This window comes from Paramormyrops kingsleyae, chromosome 5 (assembly GCF_048594095.1).
Source record: "Paramormyrops kingsleyae isolate MSU_618 chromosome 5, PKINGS_0.4, whole genome shotgun sequence".
NCBI lineage: Eukaryota > Metazoa > Chordata > Actinopteri > Osteoglossiformes > Mormyridae > Paramormyrops > Paramormyrops kingsleyae.
In genome coordinates, this window is record NC_132801.1 from 10,806,181 (window position 1) to 10,831,699 (window position 25,519).

The 25,519-nt window shown below is 42.6% G+C and overlaps 1 protein-coding gene across 1 annotated transcript; it reads right to left on the reverse strand.

Annotated features, from left to right (window-relative positions):
- pik3r5 (phosphoinositide-3-kinase, regulatory subunit 5) lies at positions 1–22,865 on the reverse strand. Its single transcript, XM_023791886.2, has 18 exons — positions 22,601–22,865; positions 11,053–11,165; positions 9,599–9,699; positions 9,329–9,397; positions 8,906–9,044; positions 8,377–8,446; positions 7,542–7,716; positions 6,992–7,160; positions 6,818–6,886; positions 5,907–6,682; positions 5,466–5,591; positions 5,111–5,236; positions 4,772–4,865; positions 4,313–4,389; positions 4,116–4,209; positions 3,245–3,327; positions 2,798–2,910; positions 1–2,433 (listed from the first exon to the last, which is right to left on the reverse strand). The coding sequence occupies exons 2-18, from the start codon at positions 11,150–11,152 to the stop codon at positions 2,286–2,288; spliced, it is 2,529 nt and encodes an 842-aa protein (XP_023647654.1). The 5' UTR covers positions 11,153–11,165; positions 22,601–22,865; the 3' UTR covers positions 1–2,285.
- Positions 22,866–25,519: the final 2,654 nt, after the last annotated feature.

The window sequence follows — 25,519 nt, forward strand, 5'->3', positions numbered from 1 at the left end:
TGATGTAATTGAGTTTTATTTAAGAGAGAGAGGTACACTTGTGAATTGCACTGCAGTTTGAGAAGATACATTGGTTACAACAGCAATACAGTGACGGTTACCCAAAACGTTCATTTTGGCTTGCCATATTTATACAAATAGTAAAAGTTGGTCTATTTCTCAGTGCGAAGTGGGAAGAGAACTCAAGGCATTTGAATGATTTGGCTCAAGTTAACAGTGTTTATGGTTTGACATGCCTGGAGATCCACATAACAACGACATGTTGTGTGTGGTATTTACTGGAAGGCAGGGTTACAGTCACTAGCTAAGCCATTTACGGTTCCTCTTGCAGGAACCATTTTAAGAAACATCCTGAAAAACGATGGCAAAACCGACACCTTTTTGCCGCCAATGTAATTATCTCAGCACGCGATCATCAATGGCGGGAAAAAACGCATACGGGGGAAAAAAACGACCGCTAAACATAAATAATGTTCAGTAAGCAAATACAGAGGGGTCCAAATTTCCCCATCATGCCGAAGGGGTCAAGCTTATGCAAATTCAATGGGATCCCAGTTTATATTTAGAGACACTAAAACAAGAATACATCAGCACATGTTAAGACACAAACAAAAAATACTTACACCGATCAAAGATTTAACATTTCAACAGTCATGATGAGTCTGGTAACTATATGCAAGTGCATTACAAAGATATTAACTGCGTATGATATAGGTAAAATGATGAAATGTTTCTCCGATAGAAAACCGACAAAAAAAAATCAACACCGTTCAAAACATACATAAAAATCTGATAAACAATCCTTCATGATGTACCATGCGTGTACCGCATTTTATTTTCATCCCGCAAGTCATGATTCTTTTAAAGTAGCAAGTGTCCGTGATCAGCACCTGCACAATAGAGCGCGTGCCTTTGCGTTGTCTCCTGTGATAAGCTTGTGTTTGGAATTTGATTCTGTTAGTTAAATAGGAATGGGACAAGTTATAAAAATGCGTAATCACAATAAATTACACTATATACACATATGTTAGTTTATGAACAATACGCATTACGTAAGCTATGCCTAGATGCACATGTACTTTACAGTATCAAGTACGTATATATACAGTATTTACAGAGATCAACACGCACAGTATGGATAAAAAAAGGAGCTAAAAACGATGAGAATGCAGCAGATCTATACGGATGAGTCAGCCGTGTATCATGGTTTAATTTCCGGCAGATGTTCTGAAAAAGGTATTTAACATGCACGTTTGAAGGCATATTTGTCAGAGGGAAAAACGCTGCCCTGCTTGCAGCTCAGTGTTTATCAACGTAGAACCCAGCATCCGCCGCAAAGCTGCGGTTGACACGGTGACTCTACGAGTGCGCGCTCCCGGTGAGCGGCGTAGGATACGTTTTGCACGTGACACGACGCTCGTGCGGCTTGTCTCGTGTCGAAAATAGGTCTGCTGCATCGATGATCATTTATATTGCATTCAATGTATTAAAACTTCTTACGAAGGGTCGAATTTAATCACATAGTCATGTTATGTCATATTATTATGTGCAAACAGTTCATACAGTATCTTCACTCTGAAAATACAGTACATCACAATACAGCTCTTTCATTTATCTCATATCGCATGTTAGACCATTGCGAAACAACAGTCGGAAAAACGCTTTAACATTTTTAGTGTATTTTCTTCGGCATATAAGTGTCTGATAATATTCTCAAAGTAAACAAAGCTGCCAATATAAAACAAATGTTTAATTTGCACGAACAGGAATGTCTTAGAGGCATATAGGCTAACCCCCCATACGAGTGATAAAGCGGTAATTATATTAAAGACAAGGTTAGAATTACATCGTATTTTAAAGCGCTTTTTATGATTCATTTTGCATAGGTAATAATTTACTATACTTTATAGATTTTTGTATTTGTTTAGATTAACATACGAAGTATTACTTTACTATAAGCTATAAATGCAAGTGTGTGTGTGTGTGCGTGTGTGTGTGAACTTTGCACCAGAAGCCTGGTACGAGACTCATTTTCCCATCATTCAAATTAATTATTATCAATGAATTATGTCTATCTTGTGTTTTTGTCAGATTCAAGGTTATTGTTATTCAAGGTTTAAGTTATTAAAGTTATTGCACATTTACCCACTTCCCTGGGACAATATATGACGTCATGAATGATAAATAAAGCAAATAATAATAATTAAAACAAGAAAAACTTTACAAATATCTAGACCTCTGGTAAACTTGGTCCAGTAAAAGACCTCCAGCGGAGGGTAACTTTCTCACGGGTGAGCCCCAGTAAAGGTGGCGATCGGCAGGCAGAGCAGAGAGCAGAAGGTTGGGTGGAGGGGTTCGGTGTATGTGGAGAGGGACTTGCGCAGCCTCCGGTCTGTCATGATGTCGGGCTTGTAGCACACAGACACTTCACACCTGCAACCAAGCAGGAAAACGGCACCGATAAGGACAATCATACAGACAAACATATGTAAACACATCAACACATACAGACAATGTATGTAAACACATCAACACATACAGACAATGTATGTAAACACATCAACACATACATATAATCTATGCACAGATGTGTATGATTACATACAGTATATGCTGCACATTCATGTACAATTAATTCTTCATTGAGTCTGACACTCAATCAATCCAAAAGCTATTGTGTTAGCTTGTCAAACTGGCACAAGATCTCCTCAAAAGCAGAAGCACTCAGCACAGGCAAACAGAGGCTGGACCTGCCATCCAAGCTACGCTCCAGCCTGAAAGGTGTGTTTTACGTTACCTAGTCACACTCTGAATGATCTTCTTCTCATCCTGGTCCAGGCAGACGGCGAAGGTGGTGTTTCCCCCGCTCACCTGCACTTTGTCCACTTTCACCTCCGTGATTGACAGTTGCTTAGAGATGGAGGAATGACCGTATTAACTGGGACGCCCTGTGACTCATCCATATTGCATCTGTGTGCCTAAGCGGCCGCAGGAGTTTTTAACAGACAGCAAAAATTGCTTGCGTAAAATGCAGTAACACAATATTACAGCTGCGCCTCACAGCTTAAACGGTTTTCGTGAGACAGTGTTGTGCAGGAACTGCCTCTGGTTTGTATTTGTGTTTTTTTCTTTCTCTGTGACTCTTTGCTGTCCCAAACCACATGAAATTGATGTTTTTGTAAGTTTTGCACCTTATCCTGTTTTGCTACCAGGCCCTTTTCGCACCCTCTCACTTCCTGCTCACCTGATTGTACGCCTTTTTGCATCGCGAGTTTTGTCTCTTCAACACTTCCGTCATCGTCATCTGGAGGCACTCCATCTTCGAGTCTGAACAACGAAGAATGACAGGCTGTTGGTTTCTATTTCTCGTTTTAAACCGGTTTAGGCCAACATTCACTTCTCAAAATGAAGGTGAATGAGAGTCGTGTGTTATTTGCTAAAGACCGAAGTATTCAGGGAGAGTTCAGGAGAAGCAGAATTATCTGCATCCTACCTTAATTCCATTTTCAGACATTAAAAAAACTGCAACTATATTTTTTACAAATAAAAGGAATATAAATTTATATTTGGGGGCTGATTGTCATGCTTACAACATATTTATGTGACATAATTCTCTCTGTAGATGGTACAAACATGATCTTGCATTGGTTTTCTTCAGTTGTCTTTGCACTACAACTGCTTTTTGAATTCATTTCCCTGAAGAAATATGCTGGGAATAAAATAAACAAGACTTAAAACTAATATTGCAATCGATGTAAACCTGGAATTGGGGTTACCAGCCATAGTTTATCCAGATTTCTTCCTTAGTTAAGCATTCATCTAGAAATTAACCTTATATAGGGCTATAGGTGTAGCTCAGCTACTCAGGAAACATTACAACCTTCTTCTGGTTCTATTAATTTTTGACCGAGGTATATATATCTGCGGCTTCATGACTGAGTGAGCGAATGTCTGAAGTCGTGTCTTCAATCTTAAATTGGATGGCAAAATAGCGACAGAGGGGCCAAAGTTCCCCGTGTCTGATGTAAGTTTTTGAAAATGTCCCGTTTATTTCAAAACAGTTTAAAAAAGCACCCCGTGTTTCCAGTGGAGATTTCGTTCTTGCAATAACATACCAAGTTCCTCTGGCTTCTTGCAGGCTTTGGTCAGGTTTATGGACGTGCAGACCTTGTCTGTTCTGTTCCACTGGCTCCTGCCACTGATACCCACCTATGAGGTACGGACAGAATATTTTAAGGTGGCCATTTCCTGTGAGCATTTCTATATTTAACATTTTAAGCGTACAGAAGTTATTTTTGCAGCCGGCCCCTACCTTGTTATAAACCACCTCTAGTGTTAATGGAACGGCTTCTCGATCTCCATCAATCCCAAAGCGCTTGCTGGCGGCTCCTGCAGGACACAATGTGGAAAATTCATGTCTCAGAAAAACAGAGGTGACTTTAATAGGAGTATTACAGTAAGGTTATAATGTCTGCTTTCCACTTTCCAACCCTGCCTATGCTTAGGATGGGATCCGGATCAGCCTAGTAGATCATCTTCCAAAAGACATGGCAGTAGGTATGAGAGGGTTTCAAAATCCTCTTATGGCGCTGAGCACAAATTTACACAAAGGCGTAAAAGCTTTAGGGAAAAAAATGACTGGGGAATGTACGCATTTAGCTCACTGTGGAGCTGTTGCTAAACTGATACGGCTACCTTAGGAGTAGGAGTAGGAACCTCAAAAGGTTGGTCTGTAGCTTGGTTGAGTTGGACCAACTTGTGGAAGACTTACCCAAAGCCTTAATGGCACGGGTACCAGCAGCATGGCCCAGCTCCAGGGAGTGGATGAAGACCTCAGTCCTCTTATCTCCTCCTACAAGGGTCAGCTGCAGCAGGACAAACCCCTCAGTCACTCATATAGACCATGGCAAGGGGCTATTCGTACAGCATTTATTTTTTTATTGAACACTGAATATGGTGCAAAGGGTATCACAGGCACATTGGATACATTGCTGTTATATTTCATTCAGATCTAGTTTTGACATGTTAACAAGTAGTTGTAGCATTTTAATACTGGCCAATTTACGTGCTCGTCTGCTTATCTTATTTTGAGGGGGAGTGGATGACCCACCTCAGCCTGGTAGAGTTGTACCAGCACAGGTCGGACAGCATTGCGACAGTAGTACAAGACCAGATCTGCCAGAATGGACAGACGTTCGCCACAGCCGCCAAAGTCAGTTTCTGTTTTTGAGGTTTGCTGTGAAAGTAATGACAGTAATGATGCCAGTGAATCAGCAGGAGGTGCTATGCGCAATAAAGAACACGGTCATGGTATTGTGACAACACTAAGCAGATGAACTGAACTTTGGGGGTCAAACATGATCGGTTAGTGCACCTTAAAGCAAATGTAGGCCATTACTTGGGGTTCATCATGCCGTGCCTGTGAGTATTTTGCGCTCGAGCAGAACCGGGGGTCATGTTCTCACCTGGCACAGGACGTCAATAGGCAGGCTGAGCAGACTGAGCATGTTACGCTCGTACCAGGGGTCCAGCATTCCGATGAAGCGTGCAATGTCATTAGTGCTGTCTTCCATGCCAAGCGAGCTCTGCTCCTGTGAGGACAGGTTGAGTCTTTCACAGAGCAGCCAGTTTGTGAAGGAGAGTCAATCAAAATCTCCAGATCACTTTTGATGGACTCCTGAATCCTATCCAGCCTTTGTGGACCAGGCTACACAGGTCTACACAGACTACACAGTGTCTACACAGACTTTGCCATTAAAGTTTTCTGTATAACAGTTGATATTGATCTAAAAACTGAAATATAAATATATCAACCATCTTCATAACTCCTTGATAACTACTCTACTACAATGAACAATCACCACATTGTCTGTCTCTCTGTTTTGCTCAGGAGCAGCCATACTTACCCCGCAGGTGGAGTCTCGAAGCAGGCTCTCGGACATCTTCCAAGGGCTGCTACTGCAGCTGCTTCTTCTCACCGGAATGAAGAAGAACCGCAGCTTAAAAACCCGAGTGAGGTGTGGGCTTGTGCTCTCCTGCAGACGCAGGCTGCTGTAGGCCCGGGCCACCTTCCCGGCAGCGTGGTCGGCACCAAACACTACCACACGGAGAGTGGTGGCCTTGCTGTCCTCGTCGCAGCTCAGGATGGGCCTTCTCCGGAAGCAGACGGGCTTGAGAGGGAACCGCTCTGGCTTGTGCAGCTGGGCATGCTGGGGCAGAGAGTTGGAGCGTTTCGATCGCACCACCACAAAGTCTTTGGTTTCAGAACTGCCCAGACTTTTGGCGCGGGACAGGGAATGGCTGCTTCTTGGCTTAAAGAGCATGGAAAAGCGTTGACTTAAACCAGGCTTGGTTTTGGTGCCCCGCTCTGGCAGGATATCTTCCATGTCTTCACAGAAGTCACTGTCTGCTCCAGAAGCCACCGACAACACGGAGGGCATAGAGCAGTTTGAAATGACCGAGATCGTGGAGAACATGGAGTCCTTGGAGATTGTGGATAGTGTGGACATGGTGGAGATGGTGGAGGCTCTATGATCCACACAGCCATTCGTCACAATGTCGTCTTCCTCCGAAATGTCCTCTTCGTCCCGCTCCCCTTTCTCCTCCTCATCATCATCCTCGTCCAGTCCTTCTTCAGCAGGAATTTGTGCAAGCTCATCTTCCAGAATCTGGTTCAAAATATCTGTCAAAGAAATCAAAAAATATACATAAATGTAAAGCTGAAGGTATGTTCTAGAAAATCACAATTAGATAATGTACAGGTGAAAATGGATGGACAGGAATACTTTATGTCAGGAAAAGCTCTGAAGATCGTTACCAAAATTGTCCTTGTCCCACTCATACATGCAAGTTCTGGCGATCGGCAGAGGGAGAGTCTGCAACTGTCCTGGTTAGGTCAACGACACGGTGAATAGTTAGTTAAAGTGAGACTAGCCCAATGCAATAAGTGATATTAGGAAACTTTTCCATGTAAATTTAAAGGCTGCCAGACCTTCTGATCTCCTGCCATTGGACACATGGATGCCAACCCTCTCCTTCAGTCCTTCCAGGCCCTGCAGTAAGTCGGCCCGGGCTTTATCCGGATCTTCCATGGAGGCAGCTGACTCCATGAGCTCCGAAACCGCAGTGAAGATCTGACCCAACTCCTCCAAACTTTTATCCTGTCAGGTGACGCATGAGGCGTTAACTCACGCATCTTGTCAAACCGCCGCATCAGCACAGTGTTTCTCCACCAAATTTTTGGGGTCCCACAGACAGTCCGCTTTGCTCCCAGCCAATCAAGAACACAAAATAGCTGGTACCGGTGTTGTGAGCTTGGAGGGTGCAAAGATGCGGTCTGTCTGGGGGTCCCCACAGACTGGGTTGAGAAACACTGTGCTGGAAGATTCGAAAGGGCTGAAGGGCAAACTAAAAGACTCGTGTGGGGAAATCCAGAGCAGTGAAAAGTCATCAGGATATGAAACTACAGCCATCTATGGTATTTTGGTCACCACTTCCCCCTGTGCAAAGTGGACCCCTTCCCTCTCAGTGGGAGCGTGTACCTGCAGGGCCTTCTGCATGCAGGGGAGTGAGTACTTGGTGCCGAAGGCTGCCTGGTACGCATGCTTTATGAGGGTGATGTAGGCCTCCTTCTGGGAGTGATGGGTCTGGCTGAGCTGCTCGGCCACGGACAGGAACTCAGGCGGGACGTCCACCGGGTTCATCAGGAGCACCGTTCTGAAGGACCAGGTCGGGGAACATATCAACCGTCACGTACATGACACTATCAACTGTCAGCTCCTTTAATGATGACCTGTGAAAAGCCTTGTAAGAAGCCCTAAGCTCTACGGAAGTCGATATCCTGCATGACATGTAGATGCTACAGATTGGTTCCACAGAAGATATCTGACAAAACATCAATGCTTAAGCCATTCCTGTCTTTTGGGTTTTCAGTAGTATAGACATATTATATTCTTAATAATACACTCTTATGATACTCTTAAAATGGTTATCACAACACAAGACTGTTCAGTGCACAGCAGCTCGCAAAAATGCAAAAACAATTATAACCCACTTGACCTACAAACGTCACCTTCCGCTTTTAAGAGAAGCAAAAAGCAGAAGTTGGCTTAAAGTCTGTGTATTTCAAAAGGACAAATTTAAAATGTAATCAATGAAACCCAAATGTGCATCGTAGATTAAAGAAACACATTTATGCACCAATCAAAGTACATAACTGTGCTTTTATCAAGTCAGTTGCATGCAAAGAAAATGATATATAACTTACACTATAACTAAACTCAGTTCCTCTTCAATAAATAACCTTACTAACTGCAGAAATGTTTCTATAATGAAATACAGGAGCGTTGGATAATATCTATGAAAATATGAACTCACATGGTCTTTGACCTCTGGATGGGTGTGACTAATCCTTGCTCCTGTCTCACCAGCCGATGGTAGGAGATACCTAAAACACATAAGCCGATCGGCATTTTAGAAAACTAGGAACAAAGATTCATCACCTGTTCAAAAGTTGTCTCCAGGGAAAGAAAAAAAATCCAGGTTTTTCCCTATTGGCTGAACAGACATAACACACTAACTTCAAAACAGTTGAGAAAAGTTCTTTAATTTTGTTTATAGCTACAACTAGATGCACAACAGCCTTAACTCAAATTTTTCTTTTTTTTTAGCTGCAAAATGTTCATCTGTTCCAGTTCACATTTCCTTTAAAATTTCAGTGAAAACAATTACAGGGAGGGAAGTTTGTGGTTGGCACTTGCTGCAATAATTATGTTTGTCACTAGGTGGCAATAGATAAAATACAGCATATCTTTTTTTTCCAAGAACCACAGTTAACCTTTCTGGAGGAGTTTTTAAGGTGACTCAGTTCTGCTCTTGAAGATAATCAAGGTGGGGCACTGGCTACCTGGGGCCTTCATCTCCTGGCAGACAGTGGAGAGCAGATTGCGACATACGCTGCAATATGGCTCCGGCCACGTCAGGAAGCGGTGGAACACTGCATAGGCCTCCATTAGCAGCTGGGAGTCCACAGGAAAATGCGGCGTCTAAAAAAGAAAAAACATACATACAGACCTTTCAGGGTGTAGCGGACAAGGGGACAATGTGCAGGCATTAGCCATTTGTGGAATCAGATGCAGACAAGTAGCTCTCTATAAACAGGAGCGCCGAGGAAAAATAAATGGTAGGAGAACTGCCTTGGTTCTCCAGCCAATGGCCTTCTGGCTTTGCAAGTCCTGGTACTTGCAATCTCCTCCTATTGGTCCACATGATTAGATGAAGAATGCAGAGTGAGAAGCTGAGTGTGTGGGATTAGCGTTCCCCCTCTTACCTGCAGGAGGGTGTTGGAGAACATGATAGCCAGTGGGGCCACCAGCTCATACTCGGACGTTTCCTGGACCTACGGACATGAGGGACGGGTGAACTGGGCAACTGCTATGGGTTTACGTCTCCCTATAGAAGATACCAGATGGTACGTAACCTGTCCAGCTTACTAACCAATTCAGCTGACTAAAAGAAACTATTCAGGCATTTACAGGGCAAGAGACAACTGATGGAAGGAGTGACGGCCGATGGGGGCCATTGAAGGAGGGGTTTGTACCTCTTTGGCTTTTCTGAGAATCTGGTGGAGGAGAATGAGAAAGTTGTCCGGGTCCCTCTTCACTAGCTCCTCCAGACTCCAGCGGTTCATGCACAGCCCAGCTAAAAACGGGACACACAGGAGGAGAAAGGGGCGTGGATGATCATCCTGGGGAGCCCAACTGCAGAAACTAAACCCTTCACAGAAGCCAACGGTCAGAGTGCCAAGCAAGGGAGAGGAAGACCTTACGGCCCAGACAGGTGGTGTGACTGCCACCATGGGGGTCGTTCAGCCCGTAGTGTCATGAACCTAAACTGCGCTTCTGCAGGATCAGGAATCAAATTTCTAACCCAGTTGAGGATATTCTTCAAATCAGAAATTGAGCTCAATTCCTTCCATTACGTTTCACAAGATGCTTTGTGGTACTTTACAGCCTTACGAAATCCCGCTGAAAAGTGCCTGGTGCTACGTCCCATATTTAATCTCACCTGCACTGTGCACACATGGTGCTGCGGTGGCTCTCTGCACCGCAACAGCCTCTCGCTCGGCACGGTTTTGTGCGTGGGCATCAGTGTCAGCGTGCTCATCACATCCCCCCCCATCATGGGACTATGTGTGGTCGCCACTTCCTTCCTAGCTGACACGCTAACTATAAGATTTCCGCACCGAAGGCAGAAGCAGAGAGCAGGCGAGAGAGCGAGCGAGAAAGAGAGAGCGAGAGAGAGCAAGAGAGAGAGAGAGCGATTGAAAGCTTATCGAGTCGCGTGAAATTCGAAGTGGCACGTTTTTTCCGAGAAAACTGCCCGGGTTGTTAGGGAGCAGTTGCGATGCGCCCGTTTCACCTGCCATATGTAGATCTGCAGCCCATTTTCACAAAACATAGATTTATGAACTTATTTCAGCATTGCATCTCTTGCAAAAACCATTTGTATTGTGTCTTCTGTGTCAGATGCAGTTCCAGCTGTTCGTGTAATACAACACTCAGAGGAGTAGCAAAATAGTGGAAAAAGTGACCTTTGACAGGATGTGGGTTTTCCCAATGCTGACCTTAAGTAATGATCTGTGAAAATGATTTATTTGCTAACTGTATGAGTGAGGTGCTAAGGAACTCATTATATTTTGCATATCCCATCTTAGTCAACTATGAGACATACAGATGCAGGTAAGAGCAGGCAGCAAAGCTTAGAGTAAGACTGTAGGGTCCACATTTTATTTGGCATCCCAGGAGCCATTTTCAGGGGTAAGGGCCTTGGATAAGGGCCCGACAATCACATGATCACCCTGGCTGTCATGGGATTGGAACCAGCAACTTTCTAACCATGAGTTCTAATCCACAAAACTGTGTCATACAGCGAAAATATACCTATACATGGATATCTGAGGCTGCATACAATGTCTGGATGAAGAAGAGTAAAGAATAGAATAAATGGATGAGTCTGACAGCAGATGATGAACGTTGGCATGGGGACACCTACCATTCCAGGACCGTGAGAGGGAGGAGCCAGTTCCCAGGCCATCCAGACACCTCTCCAGGGCGTGGTGGATACGGTCCTCTGTGCATGTGGTGTTCTGCATGTTGGCTCACCTCCTGGGGAGAAAGGGCAAGCGTCAAGCAGACGACACTACTCGAGATTAAAGAGCGAGACCCATCTCCAGAGAGCGGTAGGTTTTCAACCTGCTGTTTGACCTGTGGGAAAGATACTCAGGAAAAACTTCCACAAAGAAATAGCCAACGAAAAACAAAATAAACAGAACAATACACTTTGAAATGGGGGATGTCCTGTTTTCATCCTGGAGGGCTGCCGGCCTTCTAGGTCTTATTGCGTTGCTATTCACCTCGGTCCTGAGAGAAATGACTGCAAATTCATTGAAGTCCTTAATTGTCTATTGGTAGTTTTAACTATGAGAAAGATTCACAATCACACTGGTTCTTGAAGACCAGGACTAAAGGTCCATATATTTTTCTTTGTAAAAGCTGACATATGATATATGAGTGGGAATGTTTATCAAGATGTATACGTTTCATTTCTGTATCGATGCCGTCACCCAAAGTTTTATATGAGCTTAAATGAGATTCATCTGAAAACTCAACGGATGAGTAAATCTCTGCTCAAATGGGGCAGTGAATTAAGGCAAAAAACACACTGGCTGATCACTGCCTGACTGGCATTTTCTGCCAAAAAGGTTTCGTGTTTCTGTAACAGGGTGACCTTGGCCACGCTCAGGTACGCTGGCTTTCTGACCACGTTCAGGTGACACGGAAAGGCCAGGATGCGGTGACGGTTGGCGGTGACGTCTGCCACTTCCTACTCTCACCACAGCGTGGAATTTGCTCAGAATCAGCACCAACTTTTGAGGCAATAACCAAAAAAACAAAAAAAGTGCAAATGCTTGCCCACGATCAGTGATTCGCTCGCTTGTGACATAAAATGTTTCCATAACTCCAATTTTTTTTTCTTATTTTCCTACTGACAAACCAACATTAGACCACAATTAAGTAAATGATGTGATACAATGCATATACTTGACACAATATATACATGCAGATGTGTATTTTCATTTTACATTTATTTAACATTTTATGCGAACTGTTGACCTACGGATCACAGGTACAGTGTCCAAATCCAGTGAGTCACACAGTCCCCCATATATATAATAGTGGATGTTACATCCAGCAGAAGAACAATATTAAGGAGAAACACATTTTTCTGTAAATCCATTCTATGCCATATCAAAATCCTATTATAAATCATGCGAAATGTAAGAAAAATCCCCATATCGCCTTAACAGTAATAATAGTAATGCGTTTGTTTTCAGTGTGACTCAGACACCCAAAGGTCAAACAACCTGACACATGTAATACTAACCCGGGTTGCTTCATACTGAGAACAAAACTTTATATCATAATGCAGTATAAAAAGTGGAACCTTCTGATAAACAAATAAATAACAACCATTTTGGTCTTTTAAGAATAGCAAAGTGTTTTAGTAATGAGGAAGTCCGAGGCGGCCCGATGTGGTGACTCAGAATATTCTTGTTGCGAACATCAAGCATCATTGGAGGGACCTCAGCTGAGACGAGGTTGTTAACAGATGATGTTAAAAGACAAGGTTTTAATCTGATTGGACGATCAGCAGATGTCCCTCCTACTTTTGACAGGCAGGTTGACCTGAGGGGACCCCATCTGATGAGCAGGAAGCAGAAACATGCCCAAATGGGGAGCGGTTTGCGAGCAAGGGAGTAGGTTTGGTTTCAGCATTGGTAGGGACCCCCTAAACACACGGTACCCCCACAATATTTGTGTCCCTACTGTCCACAGCCAGGTTTATGCCCTTTTTTATCAAGTAAATAGTCACTGTCGGAAACACCCGAAAGAAATAGGGAGACTGACATTTTGAAATATCCCGTGACAGACTGATTTCGCTTCAATGCTGTGCTGTGAAACCGTAAAAACGGACTAAGAAAATGAACTTGTTTACCTCCTAGCCGACCTGTGGCTTAGTAATATGTGATGTGAAAAAGTCAATTTGAATATTACCCTGGGACAAAGGCAACAAGCTGGTGGGCTAATTTGCAATTTATTCCACGTGTTAAAAAGCACCCTGCCAGAAATACTTTAATGCACGCTTACAACAGATCACTCTATTAAAAATTACAAGTGTAGATAAATATGTATCAAATGTAGAAACTATGTCATATGATGGTTTTCTTAATTTCAATAAAGAAAGAGCATCCTTGCTTCATAAATGAACATCCACAAGCACATACAAGCCCATGCCAAACAGGCACATTCACCCTCATATTTCTTTATTTTTCTTTCGCATTTTTTAATTATTTAATCGTAGCTAAATCAGTGAGACGAAAGCCCAGGCTGTCGTCACGTGGCATACGGGAAAAACGTGACCGCAGAACGCCGCGATCATAACTGCCGGCACACGATCCAACCGGCCACATGTGACTCGGGATCGTTCTGACGGCGCTAACCTAACGCTGGCACGGCAACTGGACACGGGAGGAGGGGGGGTCCCCTATATTTAGCCACAAGGGGGCTTCCCTTAGCAAGGACAGACAGGAAGGTATCATTGTGTGCGGCTGGGGTCAGCGAGCTGCGAGCAGCGGATGAGGAAGCCGGGGGGTCAGCGCTGGCCAGCAGCGAGGGCCCTCATTAACGACACTTGGAAAGGCCTGGAGAGGAAGCACACACCGCAACTGCTGGTGCGACACTACTGGGCCGGGATCGCACCTCTGGGTTGGCATGCGCCTGGGATGGCTACTGGTTCTGGTGCAAAGTGCCCTTATTTGCAGGTGTCCTTGCATCGAGCCGGACATCTGCGGGGCAAGGCGTCCTACTCTGCGGGAACAGCAGGGGGTGCTACCAACTTCTGTTTACAGCTTGATTCCCTTAATCGCTATGGCAGAAACCCTCATTACATTCCCTTACGCTTACGGAAATCCCGAAAAATAATTGCATACGACTCCTCGATAATAAATAATTCGTTTTTATATATTCAAGTATCATGGGTTTAGATTACAGCTATAATTCGTATAATCCTCGATTGCAGATTCTCAGACTGATGACATTCATTTAAAATACAGCCACATTTTGTACCTTTCTGCATAGTAAGAGTGTTGTAATCATGTCACATGTCTTCATAAGGGGATGTGCGCACGTCTTTTCGAATGTCAACAAGTTTACTTCCACATTCTGATATTTTGTAACCCAGGATATAAAATCATCAGGAAGTTGGTGGCGGAAAGACGAGCTTATTTCCATTTTGACTCAAGAATTTCGAGCAGCCGTGCTGATGTTACGGGCAGAAACAGGCCTAACCTCTCCTGACCTCCAGAAGTTGCCGTGTCTTGATGAATAGAACTATTAGTGCTGAATTATTGGTGGCAGCTTTTCATAAAACTCGTTTTTCTTTATGCAAATCGGGAATCGTAGGGGATTTTTAAGGGCATAGGCCAGGCGCAAACATGAAACTGAGCTATGAAGCTTTTCTGCACGATTCGATGGCACCAATGAGCCACACTCATGATGGGAAAATTGCGGATAACGCCCAGGTCACGTCGGGCAAAGGCTGCAGAGAATGGCCGGTATACCATACAAGGATAAAGACACAATAACACATGGAAGTGATTTATCTGGGCAGTAAAGGGGACTGTCGGCTGATAGTGATGTATGGTGGCTCAGGCCGCGGGGTCTCGTCTGGACGCAGATTATTTACATTTGGGTTTCGAGGGTACATTTGGGTACCCTCGAGCTGGCTCCTGTTTCCAGGACAGCGCATGAGGCAATAGTGCGGTCACATCGAAAATTGCTCTAATGACACAGCACATTTAATTTATCTGTGAAGCTGCATCAGTTTAGCTGCTTGGGTGTTTTCATGTAAGTATTTTAAAACCCGGTTATCTATGCATCTGACTGTGGTTCTGCTTTAGGATTTTACATTTCAGGACATGGCGACGATGCAAAGGAGGCTAACCGAACGCTTGGATTAACGGTCCTGACATTTGCGCGGCTCTCGCAATCCCGGCCACTCCGCCACCTGTCACTCACACGGGGGTCGGAGGATTCAGAGGGACACCCACTGCCTGCTCGCCAACTCCCAGCAGCTCCAAACAGGAAGACCTCGCTCCGGGTCCATTGAGGAAGCAGGTGCGGCACTATTGTCTGTGATCCACCGACCCGATGGACTCCCACAGAACGACCGGGGCACTACATTGTGCCGACGGGGGTCTCACATCATACGACCACCTATTCCCGACTACGCATTAAGATCCTACCCTTCTCACACACACACACTCACGTTCACAATGAGACACAGCTGCTGAAAGCTATAGGAAATAACAGGAGTTAAACAATAACACGCTACATGGAGTGCTTCCCTTTAATTCAGGGCTTGCCAATAACACAGGTCCTTCCAGCGGCCTTTGCCAGAGAGGATAATGAGAATTAATCATCAGTAATATTCCACTGGCATCTTACAACAATAAAGAGCTACTCCCCAACATCCTCGCCGAAGGAGTAAATCCTGATCCCCAAAGCTCCGCTCTGGGCCCATTTCTCTTCTCTTTTCTTTTTTTTTTTTTTCCTTTTCTTTTTTTTTTTGCATCTGCTTGAGAAGCTAACGGCAGAAACGTCTTCAGAGAAAATTTAACGTAAAATGTAACAACGTAAATATGTAACAAATGTAACAACGGCACACAGTTAAAAAATTGTAAAAATAAGTCAGAGTAATGATTAGCCAAGCAGGGCACAAAACAAATGAATGCGGCTGTGTTGAGATATGAGATAAACACGCTTGGAAATGGGTCACACAAAAAATGTACTATTTCGTACGCATTGCAATAGTGGTATGTTAGTGCGATAGTGAATGTGATTTAAAAAAAATATTAACAACACTCAACTATAAAAGACAAGCTACCTTTGCATGAAAACATATAAAAGTCTTATTGCATTAAAATGTACTGCTGTTTTATATTTAAGAAGTTGTCATCACAACGTTCTCTTTGGACTTGGAATCATACTTTATATCTACGTACATACATAACCTTGGAAGGGTTAAGTACGCTACAATCACTAAAAACATCCTTTATACAGGACCAGTCAAAAGTCTGGACACACCTGCTTTTAATGCATTTGTCTCTATTTTAGTTATGTTATTCACCTAATAGTAAAACCAACTCCGTTGGGGTTAGGTGGGGGGATTGTGGGGGCCAGGTCATCTGTCACAGCACTCCATCTCTTTCCTTGTTCATAAGACAACAACATACCCTCGAGATGTGCTTAGGGTCCTTATGTTGTAGAAAAACAAATCATTTTCAATCAACAATAACAAATAGTACAGAATATACATAACCTTGGAAGGGTTATCCATGCCACAGACATAGAAAACATTCCTAAAGAGACCATTTCAGTTCTGTAATTAGAGATTTCAGTGGGTGAAAATTCTGGTTAGATAATTTTTTTTACCATCTCCAGCTTTTAAATAATTTCAAAGAAAAATACTTATTTATGGCTACCCAGTGGGCAGAAGGAGCTGGTACATTTAACTGCTCTGCCCATGTGTGAAGTTCTGATGTTTTCTCTGTGCCCATGTAGACTTTCTCCAGCTTCCCCCTGAAAGTCCAAAGCTTCTTGAGTGAGATGGCTTCTCTACATTTCCTGTCGTGTGAGTTTGAATCCACAGTTTTATGGCTCCTGCTTCCTGGGATAAGCCTGGGACGGCAGAAGCTCACCAGCACCCCGGTTAAAGTGGTTAAATAGAATGAGATGGATTGATAGATGGATGGATGACTCACGGATGTCAGAGCAACAGCCGGGTCATGCCAAGTCAGGGTGAGGCTAAGCCTGAGGGTGAGGAAGGCTTCGGATGAAAAGTTATGTGTAGGGTGAGAGCCAGGGGCTGACCGATGATTGTGCTGTTGCAAGTGCAAACTTACTGTGGTTTAGGGAAGATTGGATTCACAAGGCAACTGCAGCATGGAACACAAATAAACTTCAACCAAGATAACATCAACTCAGGAGCAATCCAAACCAGTCCGTGGTTACTGGGGTTAACCTCTCCCATGACTGGTTTGGTATTCATTTCCCAGCCTTAAGTTATCCTATTATGACCTGCTATCTATACAGTACTAGAGATGAAAGCTTTCATCTTTATTTTAGCTATGTTATTCACTTACAGATTTATAATATATAACAAATACTGCAATGACCAAGTGACCAAGTGTTCAACATTTCAAAGTTTTCTCAAATTATAGACTTTGGCTATAATTACGCACTTTGGCTTTGATAACAACATTGCAGATTTTTGGCATTCTTTCAAAAAGCTTGCAGATGTAGCCAACTGGAATGGCTTCTCCAACAGTCCAGAAGGAGTTTCCACAAGTTCTGGGCACATGCTGGCCACCTTGCTCTTACTCACCGATCCAACTCATCCCATACCTGCTCCATAGGGTTTAGGATTGTGGCGGCAGCTCATTTGTCGCAGCATTCCATTTGTTTCCTTGTTCACACGATAATACTCACTGCATAATACTCACTGCATAATACTCGAGGTGTTCGTAGGTTCATTATCTTTTTGATAAACAAAGGATTTTCAGTAGGTGTGTGTAGACTTTTGACTGATACTGTATGGGGCAATAAGAATCATACTGGTAATAATATTCAAAAGTGAGCAGAAAGTTCTGTTCTTTAAATTTGTAGTGGAGTTAAGCTGATAAGGATTACTGCAGATAATAAGTGTGCATAGACATAAACAGGAAGGACAGACACGCTCGATCCTCACATTGCAGCACAGTAACTTCTGTTGAAAAGGCTTCAAGCCGGATTAAAATAGGTGTTGACGCTCTGTAGCTTAGCGACCCCAGCCCAGAGATCAGTGTGGGGAGATAAGCACACATTCAGACACAAAAATACACTGCCTTACAGCTTCCGCTTACTGCGTCTTTCTAGAGCTGTGAAATTGTGCCGTCTTCTTTCTGAGAGGCAACTAGGTACAGCCTTCAAAGAACTGGCGGCGGAAACTGGTCACCGATGGTAAAGGTGGCATTTCCGGTGCTGTGGAAAAGGTAGTCGAAATCTCAGAGTAATGATGCTCAGAGAAGTTACTCCAGCCCTTTTTATAGCAAAGGCCATCACTGATGGAAGCTTCTGCTGATCGACTAAAACTATTTTATAAAAACAATACGGCAAAGAATGCTAAATTTGACTGTTCGATTTTTAAGAGTGACGCAACCACATCTTGACTGAAGATTGAAGATAGTCGGATGGATGGGTGATGCATGCAAACCGGGGGGAAAAAAAAATCTACACTCTGAGGGCAGAGAAAGTGTTTTTCTTGAGGCAAAAGGTTATTCTGACAGTTTACCGAAAGCCACAATTTCACAGCAGCGAAAATGCAGACGTGCAGCAAAGCAGAGCCAAGCCTGTGTAGGAAGCCTGTTTGTGAAATGCGCAAACAGCCAGGCCTCGAGCTGTAATGCTGATCAGCCAGACGCCACCACAGCGTGTGTACAGAAACGCAGGGGTCGGCGAAGTCCCTCCAAAGGGGATTGGCAGTACGGGGAAGACAAGACACGTGGAAGCCAAAGTGGGGCACCAAAGAACGATCTGGAAACCCTGCAGGATTAGGTTTAGGGAAACTGTTGTGGGGCGATTCCATGCAAAGGCCCAACCAATGTCACATCTGTAATGTCGAAAAATATACTATGTATTTATATGTATTTAACATGCAAATTAATACAAGAATTTTGAAGATTTGTCTATAGTCCACCCAAGAGGTTACATGAAAAAACATCCAAACTGAGACACTGACACTAAGCCTGTCCATGCTGTGCAACATTTTCTTTGCCAATTTGAGTTTATATGACACATCCGTAATGCCGCTGTTGCCCTGTAATAATTTCTTATATTAGCTTATGCCAAAGCACAAAACCAAAAGATTTTTTAAAAATGGACCACTGACATGGATAGGTGGTAAAACCAAAAAACAGCTAATACGTTGACATTAAATTATTATCATACATCAGCATGACTGAAACAAGCCACATTTTCAAATATGACGTCACAATTTACAATTTCATTTAATTTTACAACATTTCAATCTACAAGTTGGGGGTGCAAATCGCCGGAGGGGGGGCACTGGGCACTGACCTGTATCAACACACAGGTGTCCATCCATCTGGTTAGGGTGAGCTACGGTACCACTGGGTATGATTAACGCGGACCCTTGGGTTTACATATAACAATGTCTATCACTTCTGTTCTTATACAGCAATCAAATGTGAAATACTTAAAAGAAGAAATGAAATTTTTTTTTTACTTTACAGGAAGTGTGGAAACATATACGATAATGTGGACTGTCAAACAAGTCAAATTAATAATAAAATGCATTTGCAAAACAAAGAACAACTGGAAATGAAAAGAAGCATTATGTACAGTCTGCGGTAAGCATGACTTATCACTGTATTTTACAACGGCTTAAAACCGGGACACAAACCACAGGCTTTACTAGGCAAAGAAGCTCCAGAGAAATCAGCTTTCATTTCCGAAAATAAAACCCTCTCGTGTGCCTCGATGGTGACCAATTTCGTGTTCCTTTTAAATCAATATCATCTGTGCAAATACACCCGTCTTGCAAATGTGGGTTTCACTATCATTGTATTATCACAATGATTGTTATCAGTAGAATTTATTATGATTCGTTCACAAAATAAAAACATCTGGCCAGATATATAGTATCTATTTTATTTATCTGCGTGGGTCACATGGCATTAACATTGTCAGGCCTCAAAATTGAAGGCAAAATCTTGGGTCCCACTGTAAGGTCACAATGAAAAAAACCAAATCCAGGATTTTTTCAAGACACCTGTGAGAGAATCCTGAATCCTAAAGTACCATCAGCATCTCCGCACCATAACTGCGCATCAGCTCGGCTGAATAATTCCTCCATGTATTTCTCGACCAGAGAAAATCAGGTTACAATCACAGACAAACCTGTTTCAACGTGCTGCTGTCCTGCGTCCAGCTGTCCAGCTTTTGACAACAAACTCTCTAAAGTAAGTGGGATCTACATCCATGCTCATGCGTATTGTTTAGTAGGCTGGTTGTAAAAGGCTGGTTAAAGCAACAAAGGGGTGTGATTCACTCATTGACATGTGGCTCCATCAACACGTTAGGAAAGTCCTGGTGACTGGGACTTTCCAGTCATGGTCACGTAAACCCTGAAAGGATGCTAAGAAACGCAAAGACAGGTACGTACATGTATACGTACGTATGAATATGTATACTTGCCTGCCATTTTCACCCATTTTTACATGTGCAATTTTATCCAGCATTAGTAATAATTGCCAGATCACCGAAGATGTTCTGTCACATTAAAATACAGATGTCAGTTTAAGTAGTAATGAGTGTAAATGCAATTAAGTCATGTTACAAACCAAAAACAATACCTGAATCCCAAATGGCTTTGGCAGGTATACACCACATACCTGCTGTCCCAGAGACACACTTTCTTGCGATATAAAAATGCGCATGACATACACCTACACTTCCAGCTTATCTTTTTAGTCTTTCTTGACTATGAACTGTGCAAGTTCCAAAGAAGAAGTTACATCGCCGAGGAGGAAACTGTACAGCATCTACTTCCTTTTCTTTCAGTGACATCAACTAATCCTCTCCATCACCTCCAGTTAAATCAGTAATTGCAATGCTCTCCATTAATGCAACTACTTTTTAATCATGTTCATTGTATTTATAGTAAACGTAATTATTCGGTCATGACCTATTGTATCTGTAACTGTGTAGGTTTTTATTTTGGCTTAAGAATGCATTTGGAGCTGAGCATTTAATACTCTCATTGGGTGGGATTATCATGCACTGTTAGTCACTGACTGATGTCACTTCCTGGTAAAGCAGGATTGGACTAACATCCATAAGTTTGGATGCTCCATTTCCCCTTTTACAGCTGAAGCCTGAAACACTTGCATCATGAATAATATGGTGTTTTTTCAAAGAATATATCTGGAGCAGAGCATCACTCTCCACAATCTCTTTCAAATTTTAACTTTACTAAGTGTTCAATCAGAATAATGAGAAATCAGGTGAAATCCAGACATGAGGTTGTTGACCATTTAGACAGATGAGACAGTTAATCCAGTACAAGAGGTGCAGAGGTGAGACAGACACGACCCACCAGGCAACGTCCTGCTTTAAAACAGAAATCTGACATTTGCATGGCTTTGGAGTTAAAATCAATGCAGGATGCAGTGTCAGACATGGATACCCTGACATCCCCCCCTTTGACAAAATCTACTGGAGGGGGACCCCAGATTGAGAGTGCCAACTCCAGTGGGGGCCCCAAGGTGACATTTTGTCAGGGGCCCCAGTATTTCTAGCTACCCCCCTGGTCACAACACAAGATGCTCAGCAGGCAGTTCAATAACTGCTTTCAGTATCATCTGCACTGTCTGGAAACCTACAGTATGTACAACAGAATTATGAGTATATTCCTCATTATTCATCAGTAAGGTAACAATGTACCACGCCGTACAATATTTAACGAAAGACCCTAGTAAAACAATAGAGATGGAAGCACAAGCCAATCCTCCCTGTAGACTTTCCTGCTTATTCAGACCATTGATCTAGTTTCATGAATCGCTTCTCACAGCGTACAGCTGCCCTGCAGTCCTGCTCATTGGACTGATCACCCTACGAAGGCTCAGTGTACGAAGACTGTAACAGATTCTGCTGAAATGACTCCACTCCACCCTGTTTATCAGATTTCACTTTCAAAACATGTTTGCTCTTCTAGAACCTCCACCACCAAGCTGTGGTATTTTGCCTCAGAGAGACCTAGTTTTCACATATACGCTTCAGGCAGAGCGGTTTGTGTTTTTACGAAAAAAACATACCCAGTGCAAAATCTGTACATTTACGTCCATCTATACATATGTGTATTACATTAACCGATCTTTTGGTCACTGCTCAGGTTCGTCTACCACGGAACCAGGGACTCAGTCACATAAAGACCTGTCATTTTACAGAATTCTTTGCACCTGTGACATGTTAAGCTCAGCTTGTACCTGGGCAGCTTTAGGGTATCAGGTAAAAGCACAAACTAGCCTATAAGTATATTCAGCTCCCATATCCATAAAGGCTACAATTACACACTGCACTGCACTGCACTGCACTGCAATTCTCCAGAGTGTTGGTTTTGCTAAGATGACAAGTGGTAATATGAAGACATATAGTGAGATCAAACAACTGCGATTACTAGTTGGTGCTCTGTAGATGTACAGCTTCATGGATGTGCAATTCCATTTGTTTACGATCCCAAGAACCGCAGCATGGTACAGTAAAGTATGGTAAACCCAAGAAACACATTCATTTTTAAGCATTTGAACAGATAAATGACACAGACTGATCAACAGCTGATCCAACTGCATTTGCCCCTCTGGCAAATACAACATCTACAGCAACAGTGAAAAGCATACAAGAGATCCGCCGTGACATCTTACCCCGGGCTATCCTAGACGTCCCGTGGTTTGTTTCATGACCCTTCGAGTCAGAAAGAATCTTCAGCTCAGTTGCCTTTTGCTGCTCTTCCAAGCTGAATCCAGTTGTCTTTTCATTTGTAGCATGCAGACTAGCAGTGCGACCACATCCTTCGGTTACGGCGCTTACAACTTTGGCAAAACAGCCTTCCACGCGATGTCTGCTGAACTTCTGTGCGACAAAACAGGAACTGAAAGAAAGGTGTAGGAAAGCACAATGAGGAAGGCAGACCATGGGGTGAAAGGAGGGGCTTAGCTTTTGCAAAATGTCCTTTTGTGTTGATTTTGATTCATTCATATTCCTGTTCTGTTTTTTTTTTATATAGATTTTACATGGCCTCACTATTTGGTGTGTTTGGGTAATTTGGAGAAGTAAAACAAACATTGTTTCCATTGTGTTGCTGAGGAACTTTAACACACTAGTTAAGGGGAACAGAGGGGGAATGAGCTACCATTAAGGTGAGTAAGGGAGAGGAAGGATAACGAAAGCGAGGATTTAAAATCTGTTGTAACTGTTAGAGGTGCAAGATGTGACAATGTGACGCACAAAATATACAGGAAGTTGAAATCACTGAGCCGCTTAAATCGGGTGAAAACAAGAAGAAGCTGGTATTCGGTAACAATTTTTCCCTTATAGAAGAACCCCCAATACAAAGAAAAATCTTGAATTACATCACTAGTTAGCATAGCAGTCAGCCCTTGGCATTTGACTTCAAGCCACTATTTGCCACTAATAGCTTTTTAAGCTGTTTACTTAAAATTCGACAGAAGAGATGGAATATTTAGCTACATCAGCAATTTAGCACTGAGGTTAGAGCACATGACGTTTAGAGACGCACTAAATATAAATATTAAATATTTTAAATACTATAAAATAAAATACTATAAAATGCTAAATATTTTAATAGTCTGGGGAAAGTTTTCCTTTTTCCTGGGTGACTCGGGGAGCCCGTGTGTCGGTCTGTGCACGTGTCACGGAACTAATAGAAAAGTACTGTATCCCACTTAGAAATACCCCAAAACACACTGACCTGTTACATATAATTTTAAGAATGTAATGTACAAAGTATTAATCGCTCCAGACGCCATCTAAGCTATAATACAAACTAGATAGATACACACGTTTTATGTAGCGATGCTGAGTTCCTGACTCCTAACAAACAAACAAAAAATTCTCGCCCAGCGCAGCAGCAGGTTCTTACTTCCTTTGCAGCTGTTTTGCCTGAAATTTGCATTTCATGCTGTAAGGTAAAACTTGTGTCGTTGTGCCAGAAAGCGGTTCTGTATGCGGTAAGGTAACTGTCAAATAAGACGTGCGCACATATGTAAACATGCGTGCACTTTAGACTATGCATAAATTGTGTAAGCTCTCGTATAAATCAAATCATATATAAAATATGTAGTGTATAGCGCGGCGTTCAGGCGGCCTGCGGGGAATAAGCAAACAACTGTTTTTTTTTTGTTTTTTCCTCAAATGCAAAAAAAAAAAAAACAGCTAGGCGTTTTCATCCAGGTATTTAGACGTAATTTGGCGAAAAGGTGGGAGGGAACCTGACTTTTGTCTAAGATTAAGTCTATATACACCTAACGCATTTACTGGATCGGCGAGAAAGAATGTTAATCACAGAAGTTCCCTCTGAGATAAATAAAGTTCATCTTATCGTCGGAAAGACGAACAGTCTCATGAGCATCATTCACTGTCCATCCACTGAGCAGGAAAAAAAGAGTCCGCTGCAGATCCACAGGCATTTGGTAGTCGAGGGAAGCGCTGACAGATACAGTACTGAGATCTAGATTATTTAAACAAAATACCTACAAGTCCTTTACATTGCATGACAAGTTGGGACACTTGTCGCTATTAGCCGCACTTAATATACCTCAGACGACACGGGACGACAATTTGCGCAAAACTGGAAAAGGAAATACCGTAGTAGAGTGACAACGTAACCATGGTATTTTGTAGTAACGTCGGTTAAAGCAACACGATAAAACGTGTAATAATGACGTGCGGTGGCTATTTGTTTAATATTTCAAAACAGACACTCCAGCTTGTATTCACAGCGCGAGACTCATTGAAATACTCGCTATAAACATGGTCGGATGGGTACATCATATCAGCAAATGAGTGTTATTCAAAACAATAATTCTGTTATTTCAAAAGCTAATTGATTTGGTTGGGTGACGCACATGATCATTCTATTGCCCGTCACTGTGATGACATTTAAATAAAATGTTTCAGGTTTCAGCAAATAAGGAACTTTTCTTTTTTTTTTTCTTAAAAAGAAACAGGTTCTATAGTCACGTGGTAAGCGACATGCCATTTGTGTTTGAAGCGTATAGTAAGAGAATTAGTCATTGTGGCGTGACAGACTTAGAGGGGTTATTATGGAGGGGAGTGCCATTTCATTTCTCGTTTATACACTCCTCGGCGTTATACTGAAATGAATAAGCATATACTATTATAAGACCACGCATGCCTTTTACTTGCATATAAGCCCTGATGATTTCTCATCCTTCATAAGCAATAGTTAACCGACGCTAACACGCCTGTGTCAAAACATAAAAAAACATACATTTGACAAAATGAGTTAAAGCACAAAATAGAATATAATAGAATAGAATAGAAATACTTAATTTATCCCGTAGGGAAATTTAAGTAAACTTAAATATAAAATATTTGTTTACATACCAACAATTAAGAAGAAATACATATAAATCGTTTTATATTGAAATCAAGTATGTTATTAGGAATGTAATGTTTTCTTAATTTCACATTTACCTCATACCTGCTATGTGATTTCCGGGCTTACTGATACCATCAAGCTTCTCATCTGGACCTTAAATCGGGATAATGTGTATCACACTTATTTACAGCAATTATTG

Bases quoted from the DNA above. Each gene is read 5' to 3' on its own strand.
- pik3r5 (XM_023791886.2), bottom strand. From the start codon at position 11,152: ATGCAGAACACCACATGCACAGAGGACCGTATCCACCACGCCCTGGAG. The intron at 6,887-6,991 runs GTCTGGCAGCCT...TGACCTAACCAG, and splicing joins CAATGGCAGGAGATCAGAAG to GACAGTTGCAGACTCTCCCT. The intron at 6,683-6,817 runs GTAACGATCTTC...TTTCTTTGACAG, and splicing joins GTGGGACAAGGACAATTTTG to ATATTTTGAACCAGATTCTG.